Source organism: Anas platyrhynchos, chromosome 3 (assembly GCF_047663525.1).
Source record: "Anas platyrhynchos isolate ZD024472 breed Pekin duck chromosome 3, IASCAAS_PekinDuck_T2T, whole genome shotgun sequence".
Classification (NCBI taxonomy): Eukaryota; Metazoa; Chordata; class Aves; order Anseriformes; family Anatidae; genus Anas; species Anas platyrhynchos.
The window spans coordinates 53371503-53394883 of NC_092589.1; the positions used below are offsets into that span (position 1 = coordinate 53371503).

Sequence of the window (23381 nt, forward strand, 5' to 3'; positions counted from 1 at the left end):
TAGGGTTTATATAGGGTCCAAGAGCAAGGGGGGGGAGAAAAAATTCATTCTGGGAAGCATAAGTCTGTTGAATCCAACTTACTAGATGAAATCAAGGAGTTATAGTGGCAAAGTGGAGATTGTAACTGAGATAAGTGTAGAACCCTTTTTATTTTCCTGTCCAGAATCAACAAGGCATAGCTTACAGATGATGTTCTCTACTTCAGAAGTGAGTTAAGTACTTATGCAGCCATTTCACAGTTGAGATCTGTAAAGATAGTGAGATTGCTGTCTGAACAATTATCAATTCTTCCACTTTCTTGTCTTGCAGGTTTCCAAGCAACAATCAGTGCTCCACATATGGTAAGCTTTAAACTTACGTGACTAGTGTAGATGATTTCATAAAGATCCAAATGCTCCTGAAGTAAAATACTTCTCCTAACAAATTTAACCAGCAGTTGATCGCAGTGATGTGCTTGTGAACTACCCGATGGGAGGGCGCAGAGAAGATAGAGCCAGACTTTCCTCGGAGGTACACAGAGACATGAGGGGTAGTGGATGAAAAATGCAACATGAGAAGTTCTGATTAGATTCCAGGGGAAAATTCATGTTTAGGGTAATCAAGCGCTGGAACAGGTTTCCCAGATTGTGGAAATTCTGTTTTTAGATATACAAAGGACCTGAGTGGACAGGGCCCTGGGCAGCCTAATTTAACTCAACATTGAATTGAGTGTTGGACTGCAGGATTGCCAGAGATCTTTTCCAACCTAAATTACTCTGACTGTGTAACTTAAAGAACAACAAAAATTCAGAAGTGGATAACAGTGACTTCTGTGGTGTGGTGTTGCAGTAAGGCCTTTAATTCTTTGGGCATGAGAAAATATACCGTTGACTGAGATGTCTTTTTTTTTTTTTTTTTTCCCAAGTAACTGGAGACCAGGGCAGTCATGGCTGAGCATTAAGAGGGGACTTCAGTACATAAATGCAGCACAGATGTAATTCTTCAGTTTGAGAAGAATTAATAGAAGGATATATTTTGTTGAAATGTTTGGCCAGTATCAAAACGTATGGAGTAAAGAATGGTTTAAAAGTGTTAATAAAAGCTTGCTCCCCTTGACTGAAAACTACCAAGCTGGGCTAGAATGTTCCTACTCATCAATATTAAAAACTCAGTGTTTCTTGTAGAAATGTTAACAATTGTATTCAAGGATATAAAGAGAGAAATACTGTGTCAAAGTGAGGAAAATAAGTTGCAAGACCTCTCATCCCTCCAGGGGATCAACAGCACCTCCCCATTCAGCAGAGTTGCTGAGGATGCACTCCACTCCTGCATCCAGATCACTGACAGAAATGTTGAACAGGACTGGCCCTAGAACAACACTGGGGAACACTGCTGGAAACCGGCTGCCTGCCACTTGTAGCCCCATTTACTACGACCCTTTGAGCTCTACCATAGAGCCAGTTCAGCACCCAGCACAGTGTGATCCTGTTTATCTCACAGTTGGATAATTTGTCCCAAAGGATGCTGTGAGGGATAATATCAAAAGCCTTACTGAAACCCAGGAAGATTATGTCCTTCATCCACCATGTCGGGTGGATATAGGGTGGATTTCCTTCTTCTCATAGGAGGAAATTAAATTACTGAGGCAGGATCTTCCCTTCCCAAACCCATGTTGACTATGCCTGATACCTGCTTTGAATGTCTCCCAGGGTAATCTTCTTCATAACTTTTCCAGGGACTGAGGTTAAACTAGCAAGTCTCAATAACAAATTGCTTTTTTAACATGTGAAGTAAGCTTAGTTTGTGTACTGGTCTGCTACGTAAGAAAGCAAAACAGCTCAGGATGTCTCTGTAGATTACTACATTCTCATATATGAATCTTCTTGTCTTTCTGCCTTTCTAATACACAATTTTTTTCTTACTCTTTGATCCAACAAGTGTGCAGGTAATACAAGAGGTAGTTTAACTACAATAGCCTTTCTCCTTGGTCCTCCAAAGCTGCCTTCTTCCTAACTAGCATCTGTCCCAGCATATTCCAATGTATATGGCACAATGATAAGCTGAATTTTCTATAGCCCATATCCACCAGAACAGTGAGAATCCTCAAACTTGAAGAGAATTGAATTGATCTATGGTGTCTCTCCCAATAACTGTATCTAAATTGAGTGCGAGCTAGAAGCCTGAATGGTCGGATAACCATGTGTCTATATATAACAAACAAAAAGATGCTTTCTTGAAGTAAATGAAATAACAGCAATTATGTAGCTAACTCTCTCCTGCCTTTTTTTGGTAATAAAAAGTAATTCTGAGGATTCTTAAGCTCTGTACATTTTTCTGTGCATTGTCCAGAACCACTGAAGAAATGAACATGTGTAGGGTGAAGTTACATTTAAAATATTTTGACATCTTCTTTCCTTTCCTTAGCACGCATATGCTCTTGAACTTCTGTCTGATCAGCTACATGAAGGAGCCAAAGCACTTGACGTAGGTTCTGGAAGTGGAATCCTTACAGCATGCTTTTCACGAATGGTGAGAAATTTAGTTTAATCACTTAACCATCACAACTGCTTGAATTACAACATAACTGCTTTAAGGAGGGGGGAGAGAAATGCAGGCTTCTTACAGTGGGCAGAAGTAGATTACACAGAAAATAAACTACTCTCCTGGGTGTGACCAGTACCTATTTCTAATTATAGCTGATACTAGGTGCTTGGGTCCAGTAAATCATCTGGTGGTGACAAAACTGCCTCAATGGAAGTCTTTTCTTGATTACATTTTAATGGATGCTGTATAACTTGAAGGAAGGATATGTTTGTCTTGCCCAGTGCAATTTTTACCTTATATTGTGTGGCTGTGAATGTTCTCATTGTGATAATTGTCTTGTTTTTCTGCTATGATGAGAGCTTAATGAGACGTAAAAGAATCCCATTTCCATAAGTTAGTTAGTTGTATGTGTATAAATAGTCTTTGAAGTTGCGTTTTTTCCTGTAACTATATTGTGGCAGTATCACTGCAAGTACCAATTTAATCTTTTCTAAGGTAGTATTAATTTATATTCCTTTTACATCTTTTCCAAGTAACTTCATCTTGGGTTGTTCAGCTTGTGCATAAGGAATTTGCTGTGGTTCCACCCCATCCTACATCAAGGAAATAAAGATGGTCAAAATTGTTCTGTGATAGCTGTAACTAGCGTTCTCCTACTTATTTATGTAGTAGAATATAATCAGTTCTTCCTTCTCTGTTCCAGGTCTTTACCATTGCTTTATAACTAGCAGAGATCTTCATTAAACTGCCAGCTTGATGCCTTTTTTTTTTTTTCTGAAAAGTTAATTTGGAATATGGTGATACATATGATAAATTCTTTTATGTTCTCTTTACTATTTAAATTTTACTGTTTTCAAGCATTGGTTTGTTGAGACTGCATTTCGTGCATTAAGACTTATTTAAGAATGTTTTTGACTGGACAATGCACCAGCAAAATCTTCAGGATTTTAAAATACCAACTGCCATTTAAAAGAAAAAAAGGTTGAAATAAGTACACCAAACTGCAGTCCAGAGTAAATCTTAAAAGTTACTTTTTGAACTTTCTACCTATTATTTTTGGTCTAACTTTGTAGTCAGTGATCAATTGCTAGTGGCGTGCACAGGAGCTCCAGTCTATGGAATGATAAACAAGTGACAAAATGTTTGTCAAAGTTGCATGTTATGTCATTAAAGTCAGGAATGTATAGAAGAATTTCTATGTTAGATAAGGTGTGTGACATGTGGTTGTATGCTTTTTTTCTGTTAAGATTATATAAGAGAAGTTGAAAATCTGCAGAGAAGTCAGAATTATCACAAAAGGGAAACCTCTTCCTATTTTTGCTAGGGTTAACGGCATTATCTTTTTATCACCGTATGAACGTCCAGTTTCTCTTCTGAATCCTGTCTAATTTTCCTCCTTGGTGGTATGCTACCAAATGCTTTACAGACACATTTGCTGGAACGTGGTAGATAAATGCTTTTGTTCTCTTTGGTAGTATGATTACTGTGTAATGCAGATCTTGCGGCATCCACTCGAATGAGGATAAGACAGTGTATATGCTGCACTGACTCAGCTTTCTTCCTCTGTAAAGATCTTTCCAACAGTACCATCATTCCAGAAAATGTCCTTTCTCAAACTTTTGTTAGTCCTTTGCTATCAAAATTCAACTGGGGCTGTGCTTACTGAACATGTTCTCAGTCTATTTGAGATCTAGAATGATCATCAGGCATTTGTAGCACAAGTATTTGACTGCACATTGATGTCGTGGCAGCTTTACTCCTCTGATGATAATCTCATTTGTGGTACTTCTGGGAAGGCCTTGTTTGCTTACACTAGCATGGTTGTTCTTTGTGATAAACTGCTGTCACGAAAGTTTATATGCTTCGTAGGTAACATTATTCGCTTTTAAAGGTTGATGGCAAACTAAACGAATTGTAAGTACTGGAGCTATAAAGAGAGTGGGGTATATTTCTATTCCAAACACACCATGGAGACCCCGACAGTTATGCTACTTTGCTATTGCCTTGATGACGTACACTTTTAAGTTCTAGGGCAATGTACAGGGGTAATTCTAGATCAGTGAGGATTCAGAAAGAGCATAAACTGTGATGTGCTGCTGGACATGCTGTTATTTTAAATCAGGCTACTTCAAGCTGTTGGTCATTTTGCTGAATTTTGATTTCTGTGATAATGCACTTTACTGAAGGGAGTGCACTGGATCTTTTGCCAGACTGGCAGATATTCCTGCAAATCTGTGGTTGTGAAAATTTGCCCTGTGTCTTGCTCTGTTTCAAAAGATAGGCCAGTCTTGTTCCATTGGGGAGGGGAGAGTGTAGTACTGCTTTTTCTATGTTTTTAACATAGGGCTCGTCTATAATGAAACAGAAGAAAGTCCCCATCACACCAATAACCAGTTACTAACTTTTCGTGTCTTAGCAAGATTAAAATGTAAGATACGGAAATATAACTGACGCATTCAGATGTAGCCATTAAAGGACAGAGTTATATGATAGCATGGACTGCCAGGACATTTACTATTTTGTTCTTTGAAGTGAATCCTGCTAAAGATGGTCAGATTTTAACATCTAGGTTCTTTTTTCTTCTCTCTCCAAAACTGGATTTTATTTTATTTTTTTTTTCCCTCTGGAATAAAGAGACAAGTCCAGAAGAAATATCTATTATTGAGAAGTTCCTGTTAGTGTGATAGCCTGTAAAAGTACATTCAGTTTTGTAGGTCTTTTCCCATCAAGATACACAAATCTTTTGTGACCTTTTTTGAGTTATGAGTTCTCAAAAGTTCTGTTCTTCCTGCAGAAGAGAGCTGTGAATCTGAAAGATTCATTGATATGAGAGAGAGGTGGAAGGTATTTTGTTGCTGACTGTTAACTATAGTATATACTTCTGAAAGAATATCTTGACATATCTTAGAACAAAACGCATGACTTAACTATTTTCTTTGAAGTAAGGGCTTATCTTAAAAAGAAAAACAAAAGTTTAATCTTTAAGTTTATTCAGAATGAAAGGTGATTGGTTCTAGTGTTTGTCCTTGAAGTTTTTGCTTCCTATTGGAGGTAATACAAACACTCATGATAGGACTTAATTTTAAAAAATTCAGAGCAAGAAGTCTCCACTAATAGTATAACTTAACTGAATCACTTCTTAAAAAAGATGACTATAACAAACATTTGTAAATCTGTACTGCCAAACTTTAATTGCTGGTTGCTTCTAGCAGTCAGAATGTGTAATTCTAAGCACTAGTTGTATTTACATTGGGAAGATACACTACCAGTTCTCTGCTTTTGTTTTATTTTAGAGAAATGGGCTCAGGAGATGGAAATACTGATTCTATAAATAAAGCAAAGCTAGCAGAAATTATTCAACTGTATATTTTTATTCCAGGTTGGTCCCAAAGGACAAGTTGTAGGAATTGATCATATCAAAGAACTAGTAGATGACTCAATAAATAATGTCAAAAAAGACGATCCCACATTGCTGTCTTCAGGAAGAGTGAAACTGATTGGTGAGCATCAGACTCTGATATACTTATTCATTAAACTGATATTCTTTCTAGCAGCTGTTTGAAAATGACTGGAATTTGGATGTGAGTAAAAAATCTGATATAAGAAGTTAAAGAAAGAGTCAATTAACAAAGGAAGGAAGAGCCAATTGAAAATCTAAAAATTCAAATCTTCCTTCAGCATTTGAAATTATTTTTTTAAATCTTTGCACACTTTTGAGAATATGGCTTCTGATAATCTTAAAGAATATGTACTCGTTCCTATTATGGAAGCTTAACATGGAAGTGTTTCCTGGTGAAAATACTTCTCATGCTGAAGCTCTGTCGTGTTAAGTTTGCTTTTTAAAATTAGGCTTCAATGCACAATGTTTCTTGAGTAAATGTATTGTCATCTAAATTTGAACGCTTTAACAATGCCTTCATACTTCTGATATAGTAACTGAGAAAGCATTGCTCAAAGAGTCAAGTGGGAAAAAAAAATAGTAATTGGCAGTATGCATCTCTGCAGTTTTTCAATTGTTTTTAAAATTGATACTATTTCTATTTTTGGCAATTGATTAATTGATACCAAACTAGTTTAAATCAGCATTACTGGGAGGAAATAATGCTAAAATTATACAGTGAATTGTAAATATTACTTCTATGACAAAAGGAAAAAAAAAAGATGGCTTTTTTTTTTTTCAGAAGATGCAGAGCTGGGCTGGCAGGAGGAAAGCATTCCTTTCATTATCATTCTTTTGGTTAAGTTTAAAAAGAAGTTGAAGGTCTGGGTTATTTTGGGGCTGTTCTTACAAATGCACTTGAAAATACTATTATGGTTTGTAATAAACAGCTCTTACCTTAGTTACTCCCTTTCTGGTTCTTGGTCTTTTTTTCCTAAAGGAGAGACTTTATACGTCTTTAGAAATAAGCAGATCAACACGTGTACTTATAGAAATGTATAAGATACAGTGATTGTCACCAAGAACACTTGTGCCTTAAATTTCTTGAAAAAGAAGTCGTAACTGAGACTGCTGGGGGTTGAGGGAGGATGAATTCTGTTGATACTGTACAGGAGCATTTTCCACTTCTGGTTATACCTGAAACAAACTCTGTTGCTCTTGGTAGTCTAGTATTCTAAGCAAATGTCATCATCTATATTGTGTTTGACTGTAGCAGGATGACTAAGACTTCTGAATAGTTTTGTTGTGAGGTACATGTAAAAAAAAATACAGGGGGAGGAGTAGCAGCTCTGTGAACCAGATGGAGTAGAATAATGTTTCAACTGTGCTGGATTCCTGGGAGCTCTTTGAAGTGGAGTTAGAATTCAGACAGAGCTGTTTCAAACAAACAAAACCCTTGAAAACCCAGGACTGTTTGGTGGTGAGAACTGTATAGATTAAGACTAAGCCAGTTAGTTGCTGGCTTTTGACAGGGAGGCTTGATGCTTTCTCAGAAGGCTTATTCTTCTTTCCTTTGTTAGACTTTGGATACGCCACAATTTCATTTCAGGAGCATCAGGTTTTTTTTCCCCCCCAATTTCTAAGCAACACAACTGCACCCAGAACTGGGCAATAGGTATCCTTAGGCCATGTTAGTTTGTGGAGTGTGGATTGGTTTTTGTTTTGGATTGAGAGGGTTGTGAGGTGAATCTCTCAAATGTTTGCACTTGCCACTCTTGGGTTCCCATGAGCGTGTTCCTAGAGAGTACAAACTTTGATTCCATTTGGATGAAACTAGGCTGTGTTATGGGCTCTGAGAAGCCACCAAGTAAGTTTGAAATGTTGATGGGTATTAAGCCAGTAAGACTAGAGCTAGACCAGCAATCATCCTGAAATGCATATGTTGCACAGGCATATGTTGTACTTATCTGTACAACAGTGCATCCGTTGTACAGCTCTGCTCCTATTGTGCTGCACTGTTCTCTGATGCTGACATAGCCAGAAGGAATAGGGTAACACATTGCTCACTGCTCACTCTTTAGAGGAGGCATACTGCGTGACTAATATATAAGTGACTATAAATGATACACTTGACTGCACTAAGGTGGATGTTCCAGTGGAACCCACTTTGGCAGGGGCAGAGAGATTTGGGGCTGGAATTACTGGAAGCTCCATCGTCATTCCTGGCAACAGTAATAAAAATTGACTTGGTGGAGCTGGTGCCCTGTAGCCATGGGTTCTTTTGAATCATTGATGGTTCTTGCTTGGCAGCCTCCAAGCTGTGGAGGAGGAGCTTGTGCTGGGCAGAATTTTGTGATGTGAGGAAAGAAGGTGCTTTAGGGGGTTCCTCACCTGCTGGGGAAACATGTTCTCTTCCACATCCAGCTTAAGGACTGTAAGAAGGGCCTTGCTGGGTCTTGTTTCAAGGTCTGTTGTGAAAGATAACAAACTCCGTGATTTAAACTGTTTCAAAAATCTGCCCAGATCTTCTTTTACACTCTTGGATACTTAAGTATCTTGTTACTGTCAGCGTGGCCCTCCCTGTCATTGAGGTCAAAATTAAATCTGCCATGGACACCATGTATTTTCTCTGCTTTGTGAGTTGATAGAAAGCAAAAAGTTTGATAAAGTTTCGGCTTCTGGCAGCAGTGCAGGATTTCTCTTGACTTGTTCAGACTTTTAGTTAATCTGTAATGACAACTGCCCTTTAGAAGTCAAAGCTCAGTCCAAAAACAGCAAACCCCAAACAACTGTGTGTGGAGCAGAAGTGTATCTTCATTACCCTCTTTGCTTTTTCTTCCTGACTGGGAACTGGGACTTCTGCACTCACTGAACATGAATTTATAGATGGCTTAATGTCATGCACATCTTTTGCTCCTAGAGAACTCTAAGTAGAGCTTTGTGTAAAGCCTAACTTGTCCTGAGCTTCCTGTTGGTTTGGTATAAATCCTGTGGATATATTCGCAATCACCATCTTTCAAAACTTAACTCAGGGTCTAGTCTCTCTTGTAACATACTTCAGTGGTTGAGGGCGTTAATATTAAACTTTATTTTCCTCTGCATTCTGTGATAGTTTGATAGTTTGGGGTGTCAGATTGTGGTGGGTTCACCGTTGCTGTCTGGCAGATGCCCACACAGCCTCTCTTTCATTCCCCATTCTCAATGGAACGGGGAAACAAAGATGAAAATCTCATGGGGTAAGATAAAGACAAAGATCACTTATCAGTTACTGTCATAGGCAAGGCAAACTATTTGGGGAAAATTAATTTATTGCTAATTAAAAATAAGGTAGGGCAACGAGAAACAAAAACTATAACACCTTTCCCCTCCCAACATCTGCTACATAACCTTGCCACATAAACCCCATACACAGTTTTATTCCAAGTTACCAAAACTAAGATCTTTGGAATATTTTTGGCTGTATTTCAAAGGAACCTACAGTTTCTGCAGTTAGAAGTTTGCAGATGCAGAATCAAGGTGACTTTTTTTTTCCTGATTCTATCTGTCTTGTATTTGACAAGCAGATTTCCGTAAGAGCAGCCAGAGGTTGCAATTGCTTTGGACACCTCAGGGTTCTGGATTTTTTTTTTTTTTACTTGTGTAATCTCCATTCTGCTTTTCTGGGAGTGCTGAATGTGAGACTGGCTACTTTCTGTAGGTCCTAATATGTATCTCACGCATGAGTAACCGTCAGTACTGATACTTCAGTTATTTGAGTCTTGAATGGCACGATTAGTTTTGCTCCATTGAGTTTAATATTTCGCCTACCCCATAATAGGCCTCTCAGTCTCTTTCCTCCTGTCGGCCTTTTCTGAGGACATGCTAATAAAAGCAATAGGCGCACTGTGAGAATTAGGACATGCAGCACATGAGCAGATTATTAGTTTTTTGCTTTATATTTTTGTGGCAGGTACTTATGTGACCGAAAGAGAGGTCGCTGGACTTTGAACAGTGCCTTTAGTTTTTCAGTTTGAGTTCAGGTGCAAATCTAACCTAGACAATCTTAAAAGTCTGTATGTCTCAACCTTCAGAATTGCTGTTTCCACATCCAGAATATCTTTGCATTCGATTGATTGGGTTGGCAGCTGAAGCAGTTGAAATAAGGTGAAAAAGCTTCCCCGTTTGTGTATTTGGTTTATAGACTAATGAAGAGGTTGAGAATGACTCCTTTAGCCCTTGTTGAAAGTAGTCCTACGTGTTTAAGGTTTTAGCACTGAAAACAGCTTCATCTGTGATGCGTGTCCCGTTCACCCTCTGTGTTGATGGCTATGTTGTTGTCTTGCCCTTCCCAGATTGTGACTAGAAAACCTGGGTCGCTTTTCGGGAAGTGGTTTTGTGGCGCTCAGTACCTGCTGAATGAAATAAATTATTTTTGTCTTGCCCACTTTTTGCCATCAATCAAAAAGTTATGTTTTTGTAGTTGTTTTGTTCTTAGTTCCATTTGTCAGAACAGCCAGTGTGATTGCCTTTCTACTGACCCTGGTGTCTTGACCTGCATAAATCCTTGATAGCGTAATCTCAATGGTTTTACCTTTAAGACTATCCAGTGAGAAGTCCAAGGTCTCTGCCATCTTTCAGACTCAACCCAGTATTTATTACCTTTTTCCATTTCAAAACATAGATTATGAGTAGCTCTCACATTAACTTTACTTCTTCCATTTACGTGGGACTTACGGGTAGAGAACAGGGTTTTAATATTAAGGCAGAATGCAGCTATGCACCTTTCTCTGCTTCTTGTTGCTGCAAGCTTCTGTCATCTTCAAATACCAGCTGATACTAAATCAGGGTAATGAAGTGTGGGCTTCATTCCAACTTGCAGTGCAGCTTTAAGTGTACAGTCTGTGAATGCTTGCTGTGTCCTCTCCTCCTCACCCCTTTGGAGTGTTCTGATATGTACTTCTGAGATTTAATGCCATAGAGCTATGATTTGCATTATATTTAGGAAGGATGTGAGTGAAGGCAAGGCAAATAATAGTTTTTTTAGGAGGGTGAATGGGTGGAATTCACCTGCTAGGGCACATAAATGCTTAGTTACCTCTTCTGGGTGGACCATGTGTCTCAGACAACTTTCATTATAAATCTAGGTTTTCTGATTTCAGGTAATATTTCTGATATATTTTATGTATTTTATAAGTGTGTGCGTGTGTATATTTTTTTGCATCTATTTTATAATTGAATTCATATTTTTAAACTAACTCTAACATGTTACTAAGGCTCAACAACATTTTAGTTGATATCTGAGTGTAGCCTTTCATTTATGATAGGTTATCTTTTTAAAAAGTTTTTTTTTTTTTCAGTGGGAGATGGAAGAATGGGATATGCAGAAGAAGCTCCCTATGATGCAATTCACGTAGGAGCTGCAGCACCAGTTGTGCCCCAAGCAGTAAGCCATTTATGTTTTGTGTGTGTGATTCAGTAATCTCTTAGCTGTAAAGAACATTTTTATACACGTACATGTCAGGTACTTTGCCCACTTGCACTGCTGGGAGTGTCAGTGGGCAGGGTGGCATTAGTGTAGGGTGTGGCTTTTTGTTTCTGCTGTATTGGACTTCCTGTTCATCTGCAAAAGTTGCGTGTTCTAATGACTTTTCTGAAAACATACTTTAAAATGACTTGGGTACAGCTTGTATTACCACTGTGAGCTGGAGTATTCTCCTGAGTAAATCAATTTGCTTCTATTGAACATTGAATTGCAAAAAAAAAAAAAAAAGTGCTCAGCTGGAATAACAGAGAATGCTATATTTTCATAGCTCTCAGAGTGAACGCAGTGCAGTTGTTGCTAGAAAGACTGAAGAGAAACTAGGGACTCTAGAGTATGTATGCATGAAGTAAATTACCTTTCTTGCAGATAAGGTTTTTTCTCTTTTCACCAGGTGAATGGGAAAAGACATATTTAAACATTATCTTATATGGCATGATCTTGGCATGCTAAATACCAGTTAAATTTTTTAAATCTGAATTTTAATAAGGGTAGTGAAGGACTAGAGGTTTGAGGTATTATAGACAGGTTAGATATCTCCAGGCATTGGCTGTTTGTTTTTTTTTTGTTTACTTGTGTGGGGAGTTGTTCCCAGCAAAGTGTTGTCAGATAGCAATAATGTAAAGCTTACTTTCTTATTTTTTTTTTCTAACTTTTAAACATGGAGGGTTAGGATTTTTTCACAGCTTCAGGGAACTACTGAGAAGCTATAACTAACCACCTTCTTTAATTATAGAAGCCAAAAAAAAGAAGTGTGGCTTCTTGTCACTTACCTTACTCACGTTATATTTCAGACTAGTTTCATGAAATACTGTGTTCACAGAGTGAAAGAAGAGCTGTTGTTGTTGTCAAGATGTTTTGTAGACAACTTGAAATTATTCAAGAAAGATAAATAATTAAAATGTCGCAAATCTCAAATGGTATCCTGAGTCTTCCAGGGGAGATCAGGTACCCCCCAAAATGTTAAACAGTGGGCATGTACAGATCAACAGTAAGTGTTACACCATTCGAAGTGGCAACTTAAAAAGAATTTACTATAAAAGTAATTCATGACTTTGGTATTTTTCTCTTCTTGTGTAGAAATTAAAAGTGCAACCAACCCAGTTAATCTAACTGCTATTTTACCTTCTTTTGGCAGTACATTAAATTATTGTGAATTTTTCTGTAATACTAATTGTTATACTCTCTTGTTGTGGTACTCTCACTTTGTGTGTATTTTATTTTTCTTAATTGAAGTAATTATCTACTGCATAATACATAGATAAAACACGGCAAAGCTGTTCATGTAACGTAACAAACTTTAGATGCAGTTTCTCTGAAGCGGATGGTTACACTCTAACTTCTGTGTTGTCTTCCAGCTTATAGATCAGTTAAAACCTGGCGGAAGATTGATATTACCAGTTGGTCCTGCAGGGGGAAACCAGATGCTTGAACAGTATGACAAACTAGAAGATGGCAGTGTCAAAATGAAGCCTCTGATGGGAGTGATATATGTGCCTTTAACAGATAAAGAGAAGCAGTGGTCCAGGTGGAAGTGATTTTCTGTTCCACTTACTTCTTCCACACACACGCAAGGTGAAAGGGTGTGAATTTTAAGCAGATAGACTGCAAGGCCTGCCTTTGCTGCTGTCATTGCTTTCTGCTCCTCCATACCATGACAAGTGACTCAGTCTGCATTACTACATCACCAAGAGGAGGTTATGCTAAGTTTGAGTTAAATTAAAAGCAGAAGAAAAATATTGCATGGGTTGCACTTTGTCTCTTTTGGACTCGTATTTTCTTTAGTCTTGGCATGTTGAAGTGTTTTTTTCTTTTTAAACGCAGTATTTTCTAAATTTGAACTTCCCTTTTAGTGAACTTCTTATATGCAGCTTGCTAAATAATTAGGTTGAAGTGTAAAACACTACTTCAGAATAAGTATTGTCACGTCCTATAAGTTAGTGGTAATTTTCTGTTCATTTCTTATTTTTCTGAGATGTCACAAATGAAGAAAAATGTGTGTAAAATCCTTAAGGGGCAATATAGATAATCTTCCCAGCGCTTTTCTTTCAGCCTTCAAGTAGCAGAATGTGGAGAAGCTAATCCCTTTTTTCATAAAGTATAAATGCAGTCGAGTAGTGTTTAGAAAATTTCCTTGAAAGTGTTAATAAGTCTGTCGCCTGCCTTTGGGGACACATTTGTGTTCTACAACACAGCAAACTCTGAAGGCCTTTCTAGAGGTAGTAAACCTTCCAATCTGCTGATTTGAATGGCCACTAACACACAGACATAGCACAGCTGTCAGCTTAAACCATACTAGGCATTGGTATGGAAATGAACAAAGCCGCAGTCCTGTTTTGATTCCTGCCAGAAAATGCTTGTGAATGTACTGGCTGTTTTAATGGTGTGCATAGATAGATCTGTGTTGAGCTCTGAAAACAGCTTTTGAGCTTTATATCTTTTTATTTTTTTTTCTGGATACCCTGGAGGGTAGCTTGTTTTGGTTCTGTGAACATTTAAAGTTATCAAAATGTCCATACAAAAGAACAAATAAAGCAGTTGATACTACTGCTGCTTATTGAAACCTCACTTCAGTGTTGGCTTCCTGCATAGTGACCATGTACAATTTACTTCTAGAACACCTTTGATAAGTTACTGCTTAGTTCAGAGCTTGTGAAGCTTGCTTGCTATTCAGATGTTTTGTAGGTTATGTAAATTAATACTTGGTCTTTCAATACTGCCAATATTCTCTGTGTGGTACTCAGGGACTTCCTGCCACAGCGTAAGGCTCTGGAAGTCTTGGTTTGTGGTCATTTTCATCCTCTGGCAAATGTGGCAGACTTTATTCAGATCTGGAATCTGTGCTTTAAAAAATAATATTCTTCTTGAGCCTTCTTTTTTTCCAAAATTTGAAAACATTTTTCTGCCTTTCCATCTGACCTAATTACAGTAACAGTTATTCATAGCAGCAATATGTGTTTTTACAAATAGTGTTTATTGAAGTGGAAGGAGTGGTTATCCCAAGCTGCTAGTGATGGCAGTGTAGTGTATTTAGGAGCAGAAGTCTAAGGTCTTCGTGTTTCACCTGTGCGGTTTTGTACTGTTTTTTCTACCAGTGAAGGAAGAGGTAATACATTCTTTGGACTTTCTTCAGTCATGAGTAAGGTTTTGGTGTTTTTATCCTTCATTTTCCTTCCCCCCAGATTTTCTTACAAGTTTCTGTTCTGTTCTGAAATACTTTAACTTTGTTTTATTAATTTAAGTAGAATATATATTGGTGTTATCAGAAAGGATAAGCTTAACCTGAAGTATGACCTTGATCACTACATTGGCATAGAGACCATTTCTTCCTATGTACATTTAATTTGCTTCAGAACTGGAGGTCTCTGTTAAAGGCCATCTCCGAAGTCCACTTCTTGTAATGCCTTTTTGTTGTTAAATTGTCCCTTTGTCTGAAGAAAACTCTCATTCCTTTCCTAAGGATAACTGCTACTGTATTGCAGACTTTACAGGAGGTGGTTACCTCTGTCTCAATGTTGTTGTACTTATTTTTCTCTATCAGTGTGTCCATAGTGTATGGCCAGCCAAGTGCTGCTAAGGGAACTCCTATTTATCATTCAGTATTTGCTGTCTGTGCTGCCATCAGAGGTAATAGATGTATTCTTTTCTGGACTTCTTAAATTCAAATTTATCTTTCCTAAACTGCTGGAGACCTGTGAGTGGAGATCAGTAAGAGACTCTTCTGAAAGAGCCTATTTAGGTTTCTTTGTAATAAAGAGCTGTTAGTATACAAGAGGCTCAGTGGCTGTAAATACAAAATTAATTGGATTTGAATGGTCATTGTGCTTACCTTCATTCCCTTAGTTAACATCACTTTAAGCAAGTTCACTCCTAACACAGGGAGCTGTTTCATCATGTTCTGAACATCATGTTTGGTGTTCCTTCACAAAATAGTCTAAAATTGGGCACTAAAATGGCCGATATTTTCCTAGGCTAGAAGACCTTCCATTTGGCAAGAAAGAAACCACTTGAAGAAAAAAAAGCAACTTTGGCCATGCTCATATTGGAGTAATTTGGGGGGAGAGCTTTTATTAGGCCTGCAGGTGCTGTTTACAGAGCAGCACCACAGCAGCTGGGACTGTTGCCAGCCACTACCAGGGATATAAGAAATCATTACTCCTGTGTTTTTTCTCCTGCTTAGGGTAACTTAAATATGATTTCTCAGACTCAACATTTTTTTTCTCTGAAAGCCTTTGAAAACAATTAATTGGGTCAAATGGACTATACTCAAGTTAATTATACATACATGATATGAAAACAGAATTTGGTCTAGAAAGTGGAATAAAATACAGAATTCTAACTCTGAGGAAGCTATAAACAAATCATTCAGTCCTGCTATATCCATAATACTGTGTTTATCTCTTAGAAACCCTTATTAAATGTTTCAACCTGATGAGCTAGTTGGCAAAATTCAATTGAAACTAATGGTTGTGGCTAAAGTTTTTATTTTATATCTGTAAAAGGAACCTGAAGTGAATATAGGATAAATTTAAAATTGATTTATTATGCAAAAAAAAAAAAAAAGGCATATGTTGACACTGGTATAAAAGGTTGCAGAGAAAATTACTTTTCTTTGTCATTTCAACCTATTCTCTGTTTGGGATTGATCATAGCATATAATAAATACTTTGTAACAGCATATTTCCAGATGAAAATGCTACAGGTGTAAATGTTGGTCTATTTAAATATGGAAAAATAATTGGCTGCTGAAACATTGGTGCTATACTGACTTTGAGTGTAGCCAAATATAGATACTAGAAACTAGATACTAGAAATATAGTATCATTAATGACAGTGTATATTTAATATTTGAAAAATATGTCAAAGGGAAAAAATCAGATAGTGTTCAATGAAAAAAATGAAGTGGATCAAAGACAATGAGTTACAGACTTCAGATAAGTTTATATATTTGTTCAAATACTACATTTGAATGCCTTCTAACACAGAGATTGGAGATGTATCACAATATGTTATAATTTACACATTTCCCAAACTTCTGTTACAACTAGCTGTTGATATTTTTGATCTTTTTTTTTTCCATAATGAACTGTGGCATTTACCTGAATATCTACATATCAGATTTTTCTGAGACTCTTGGTTTCCTACTGGATACTCCCAATGGGAAATGCAAAGTACTTTTGTGTATATACTCCCCCTACTTGCAAGTCGCTTTTTAAAAATTATTTTCAGAGTAGCATTTTTGAGCTGATGACTTCTGAAATTTTGCATTAAGTTTAGAAAACAGCTTTGCCTGAATTTAAAGCACTAAGCAAGAGACTCTCTTGCTACAATTCCAAGGGGCTAAGAAGGACTACTGTGATGACACAAAACCTAAATATACATTTAGCTTACTAAGCAGGAGCTGGTAAGCAGATTGGAGGGAGCGCATAAATGAAGGTGGAGGGAAATTACATGAGCTGTGTAAGAATCGTAGCCAACAGTCCTGGCCTGTTGGGAGGGGAGGAAAAAACACAAACTGATCAGAAGATCTTTCCTATGGCTCTGGAAGACAATGGGTTATTTCCACCAAGGAAATAGTGGTTGTCTTTTAAGTCTCTTTTTAAGTTTTATAGCTGCATAGGTCTTTTAGCTGACCCTCCTGGTGGTAGTAAGTATTTTGTCATGTAACAGCGAGGATGCTGCTGAAGCCTGATAAATTTCGTAGCTCAGTAGCTTCTGATCCATACAGCCAACGTTAAAAGCAGTCAATGCTGTTCTGCAATGCGTATTCAAGTCTGCTAGCTGTCTGCATTAGGTGGAAAGCTGAGAAGCGTTACCTGCCTGAAGATCTAAAGCTTCGTTATGTTTTTAAAATATATGTATATAATCCAGTAGTACACATGTGAGCAGTTTCTCACAGCAGTAGAAAATAAACACTGCATAATTTTAACAGGTACATCATGTGTTGTTTTGGGCTGACATGCTGTTAGATTCAGAAGCGGTGAAGACTGAGGGAAAAGTCTTAAGGGAAGCTGATCCCTCTAATGCAGTGATGTTTGAATAAACAATGTGAAAGAATCTCTATTTTGAAAGTGACAACTGAGATATACATGTACTTAACTGTTTCATCAGCAGTAGCTTAAAGCAGTGTGAAATGCCAACAGTTAAACACTGGCATGTTAGTACAGTCACTTGGATTCTAAGTACAAATACCATTTTGTCAAAGAAAAAAACGTCAAATGTGTTGAGTTAGCTAACAGCATGTAAAAACCTTGCCAAAATTTGTTGATGGGTGGAGTTACCATGTTTAACAGTTCCAGAGTAAATACAGATTTTTTTTTTCTTATGCTTCTAATTTAAGGGTCTAGCTTGGGTGTAAAGGATTAAGAATTGTTTGTCACAGTAAAAGACCAGGCATTTACAGAGCTGTGAGAGTATATGTGGTAGGATTCAGGATGCAAACCACATCAGCAATTAGGCATATGAGGCTGAGCCAGCAATAACAGTAGTTGCTATTCACATGCACTAATGGGTGATGCAGCTCCTGGAAGCATTAAGGAAGAATGAAGGAAGTGGCCAAATTCACCTGCACTACATTTTAAACTGAGTATCAGATGTTCATTTGTTTTCATCTGTTTCATCTGTCAACAAGCAACTCTTCCCTGAAGCAGGCAAATAGGGAGAACTTCCAAACATTTGGCTACAAACAGATTTTTCTTTCCCTTCGCCAAGATTTTTTTCCCTTTTGCTTTTTTCTCTAACTTCTGCAACACTGAATCTCTATTATTAGTACGTCCCTACTAAAAGGCAGTGCAAAGTGCAAAGAATGCAAATATTTATGACTAACAAATCCGAAGGTTTGTGTTCCAGCTGCCACAGCTAGAGCTAGTCACTCAGGCACTACCTGCAACAAACTTTTGGTTGCTTTTAAAGCTGTGCGCATGCTGCCATTCCGTGCTGTGTGAACTTGGAAGGATAACGCCTTCGGGAACTTGAAGCTTTTGCTTGTGTGCATGTGGCACTGCATCTTTGTGGTTAGTTTGCATGATATACCAGCTGGAAATGCTAGCAGGCATTGAGCCAGCAATCACATTAGTGAAGTTTTTCTTAATTCAGACAGTGTTTGCTTTGGCTGATGAGGGTGATGCACCTACCGAAAGAAAAACTGGAGCAATTCTTTGTTGGTTTACAGATTGCTTGTGCCTCATGGGAGGAGGGGAAGGGGGAGAGAAAAAAAAAAAGCAAACACTTCTGTTTGAATTTTCATTCATATTCACAGCTTTCAGATTTGATGGACATTTGGTATTAAAGTTATTGCTTTAGCAATACTTAAATCGCTAATACATGATAATTTTACTGCTGGAATATGGGTTCTATAGATTTCCTGTTCCAATGTGTTTTAAATGATGCGTAGGGAAGAAAAAAATATATTTTCTGGAGTCCTCACAGTGATTTAGAGAGGCTTCTTGATGCATCCTTTCCCCTGCCTGAACCTGCTTTTGCTGTAACAGCCCCTCACTCCCCCTTTCCAGAACGTAGCCCTGATTTAGCATACAGGTCCTTCAGGAGCTCCTTCAGGAGCTGGTAGAGTTCCTCTGAAAAATAAATGAAATGGTGCAGACTTCATGGCGTTGGTGTGAGGTGTTCCTAGCTTTCTGGAGAGACTGCAGCTGAGGTTAAACTTTGGCAGCTACTGAGCATGTTTTTTTGCCAATGCTCTGTCTAGTAAGCTGGTTCAGCTTCTTGCCAGCAGGGTTTGGATGACAAATAGCTGTGTAACTTTACAAAGTTACTGGTTTTGGTGGTGTGGTGGATGCTCATTTAGGTAAATGAGCCATTAAATGTGAAAGAGAGGAGGGACCCATATTTCACAGCGCATCACATAATGATCGTACAAGTCAATATGGGATTGCTGTTGCTTTTCCTTTTTAATTGAATGCTTGATGAGATCTCTGAAGTTTTGCTGATATGTTTGAATGCATAAATGTATTCTGATACAGTATCAAAACTTATCAAGTATGCTTTCCAGAGGGAGAAGAATCATAACTGCGTGTGTTTTCTTTCTGCAGGGATGAATTGTAAAAGCTACATCATCTTGACCCAAACATAGTGTTACAGTGGACTGCTCATCTCCAGTTCTAAAAGCTTTTTGAAACCAACAGCATTGCAGCTTGTTTTGGACTTCGTTATACTGTTGTTATCAGCATGGAAAAGCGTGGTGTTTGTTTTATTTTCTTAGATGCTCAAGGCAAATCTGATAAAGACATGGTGGAAAGTTTTATGTGGGCACTGTTTTATTTAACATGCCTTTATTTTACTTTCATCTGTTGAAAGCGGATTTCTGCAGAGCTGCAGATGAAGACCTATAGCTTGTGAACTCTAATTTTGATGGGGGTACTTGAACACTCACTTCTCTTGGCTCCTGTGTCCCTTGGTAAAACTGCTTCTGTGCACCTTACGACACTACATAGGTAATATCAGGTTTTCTGTGTTCCGATGTCTGCTAGATGCTACTAAAAGGAGATGAACTTCCTTTTTAAGCTTTTGACATGGTGTCATAGACTAGCATGTAGTAGATACAATCAACTGCTTTACTACCTTAAAACCAGGCATTTGTAAATATTAAACTTCAAGACATCAGAGGTGGCCACTCTTACTAAATATTGCTGTTGGGCGTGAGACATTGTTTTCCCTTCCCTTCTCCATTAACTAATGGAGTCTTGAAACTCTGGTTTGGTTTGTAGCTGGCTGCTGATACAATGCACCTAAATTCAAGTCCAGAAATATGATGCGAACTTCATCCCAGTCACTGGGATAATTAATGTAAAAGCAGCAAGGAGGTTGTGCTTGTGTGGAGGATTAGGGTCAGCATGTGGTAGGCATACAGATCCTTAGGTTCTTTAAAAATAGGAAATGAAAAAAAAAAATAATGAATGTTTAGTTAGTCCTAAGTGAAAGTTGCTTTTGACAAAGCCACCTGCTGTAGTAACGTTCTCCTTTTTCTGTGGGCACCCAGGAAGAAATCTGGGTTTTTAGGGAGCGAACTCTTTATTGTTATACAATGAAAATGTGACACATTCAGGAGGAGTAACATCTCCTGATAGAGATGCAATTGTTCCATTTTCATATAGAAGAATAGTTGGAAGGCTATAAACTTTTTTTTTTTTTTTTGCCCCACGTTTTCTGTTTGGGTATGGTAATATGACAGCAGGCAAATGCAAAGCAGTACAGTAAATTGAGCTGCTTTGGGAAAGTGGGGAAGCCTGTCTGAGCCTTCTTGCTCGGATCTGTACAACCAGAAAATAAGGTAAAACAGCATGTTCTTGTTCTTTTTTTTTTTTTAATGATAAAAAGGATTATAAAATAACTATATAAAAGCAACCTGTAGTGATCACTGCAAAATGCATTTGGCTGTTTATGGTGGAACAGCAATATCTTTGTGACAGGTTGAATCACTGAAAGGTTAAAATTCAAAGGCCTCTGAATACGGAAGAGGTAATAAATAAAACATTTCAAATAACCTTCCTTCGAAGGTCAGCTCAATCCCATTCCTCTGGGAACGCTAGGTATCGAGTCACGTAGATGTGTGGAAGTTACCGTACCACCTCCTGACCTGCGTGCAGCCTGGGAGCACACACACAAGGATTAATCTGACAAAGGAATGAATACAGCCTGTATTCTAGGAAATACAATTCAGAAGAACCCACTTGCGTCTGACAAATTTGTACTAACCCACAATCAACTGTGAATCTAGTTCTTGGTGTTGAAGTGAAATATCTTAAACGATGCATGCTAATGTTCAGCCTTTGGTCACTGTTTCATTCAATTTGAGTTCAGCTTTACTTACATCTTCTCACTAAGTTGATCAGTCAAACGAGAGATTAAGAGCTCAACTGTATCCAAATTCTCGTCTCTGGGCACAGCGTGACAAGCTAGCCTAGCTTGGAAGAGGTGACAAAGCTGAGACCTGGCAACAGCTTTTTGGGGAGAACCACTTCAGGAGGTGCAAGGCTGCAGGGACCAAGGTGGCCGGGAGCGGGGTGCCCGTTCCACGGGAGGGGTTGCGGTGGTCGAGGTGCTCGGGCAGAGGAGCACCCAGGAGCAGCGTTTAGGCGTTGGGGAACGAAGACCCCTCTGTGACGGAGCAATGGTTCTGAAGGGAAAGCTTCTCGGAGGACAAGTTGACATGCGGAAGATTCGAAGAGCTTGAATAAATGCTGTGTGAACTGTCTGAATTGCTACTTTGCCAAATAAAACAAATTGAGAGGAAGCTGTATTTAGGTGTCTGAATATTTATTATTATTATTTTTTTGCCTTTACAGATCTTAACATGTCCAAAAAGCAAACGAGCATGTATAAAAAAAATAATCTGAATGACCAGAAACGTGTGTCCATTTTCTGTTAATTAACATACTGCAGGATACTACAGCAGTTACCAAGCCTGGTAATGCCGTTTGGGATGTGAGTGGAGTTTCACCGTGCTCTTTGGAGTTTCCTCTGGTGGATGTTGGCGTGTTTTGGGGAGTGGCCTGAGTGAGTCCTGTGTGTGTGTGGTGTTAGTTCTGCATGCCCTTGGGGGCTGAGGACAGCTAGCTGGGCCTGCCGGTTGTAGGGATAAAGGCCTTTTTTTTTTTTCCTTTTTCCCCTTCCAGAGGTTCAGGGATGCCTCACTAGATCGGTTTTGGTTACAGGTGGTTGTAAGGACTGGGGAGAACAGTTTGGCTGGGGTGGTGGCAGTCCCCGATCCAGGTATTACCAGTGGAAAGCCTCCAGAGGCCGAGCAGGGGGAACCAAGGGCTATATGGTTCCCAGTCAAACCAGCTGGATAACTAGGGAACAGAAACCACTGCATGATTTTTTTTTTGGAGGGAAGCTAATGCATGCAGGGTGCAGGCCGGCCCTGCTGGCAGAGGCTCCCTGGGTGTTTCCTGAGGCGTTTTGTGGTCAGCGAGCTCCAAGCAGACAATAACGTGATGGCCGACAGCTGTGGGCTCCCTGTGGCGGGCCCTGGAGCAAGCTGGCAGCAGTTCCTGTGACAGGGTGACAAGCTCCAGGGGTCTCGAGTGCGGAATGAAACATCCATGGTTTGCCTTGTGACCTCTGAGTCTTCACCCATTTCCTTACAGCTGTGGGAAGTGCACAGACACCTGTAAAGCCCTCTCACACCCTTTGCCTTTTCTGTCACTGACACATGCTTGCGTGCCCTGAGTGCTTCCAGAAAGTTCTGGGCTTCCGTGCCTCAGCTGGCTATGAGGAAATCAGCTTGGGGTAAAACTTGGCCCTACACATGCAGAAAAGCTATGAACTTTCCTCCCTGCCCTGTTTGCCTCCAGCATTTCATCCCTGCCAGGTGGAAGCTGTGTGTGCAGCACCATGGCCTAATGCTGCAGCTCCTGTGCTCCTGCCCTCTTGGCAGGGTGTTACTGAGGCTGCTGAGACACCCCTCAGACCATGCTCAGGAGTTACAAACCCCACTTCTTTAAGTTAATGAAATTAAAGGACATGGCTACTGCCAAAATGTGGGCGTAGGACCTCCAGCTGCCCATTGAAAAGAGCCTGAAAGCTTCTGTGGGAGGCAATGGAGGGAGCTCCCTTGTCTTGTCATGCCAAATGTGGAAATGTGAATGCCTTAATCCCCTGCCTTTTAAACAGCTCTGTGGTGGGAACAGAATAGTTCCATGAAGATTGTTGGCTGTTTCTCTGAGATCTCACTTTCATCTTTTAATGTGTCTTTGTAGTCCTGCCATTTTCACCCTGTGCTTCCGAGGAACTGACCTGCTGCCTGTTCTTGAAGCATTCCCTTAACTTTCCGAGAAGCTGAAGTCCCATTTTCAGCTGTGTTTAGGCATATGTTTGCATCTTACTTCTTTATTATGAACAGATTAAGTGTCTCGTGTATTGTGTTCTGCCAAATCTATTTTTTTTTTTTTTTCCTCTGTAGTGAAGAAAGGGCATCTGAGGTGAATTGCTAACTTTTGTTT

General features: G+C 38.9%; 1 protein-coding gene across 3 annotated transcripts in view; it reads left to right on the forward strand.

The window, feature by feature from the left end:
* The window catches only part of PCMT1 (protein-L-isoaspartate (D-aspartate) O-methyltransferase), a 33889-nt gene extending 12213 nt beyond the window's left edge, over positions 1-21676 (forward strand). For 2 of the 3 annotated variants that reach the window (XM_027454359.3, XM_072035906.1), the window contains exons 3-8: positions 311-342; positions 2405-2509; positions 5904-6024; positions 11240-11325; positions 12780-12949; positions 19470-21676. In XM_027454359.3, coding sequence (XP_027310160.2) covers positions 311-342; positions 2405-2509; positions 5904-6024; positions 11240-11325; positions 12780-12949; positions 19470-19482 — 527 coding nt within the window. In that variant the 3' untranslated portion in view covers positions 19483-21676. Of the gene's footprint in view, positions 1-310; positions 343-2404; positions 2510-5903; positions 6025-11239; positions 11326-12779; positions 12997-19469 lie in introns of all 3 variants that reach the window. The other variant, XM_027454360.3, reaches the window with a different exon arrangement.
* The last annotated feature ends 1705 nt before the right edge of the window (positions 21677-23381 follow it).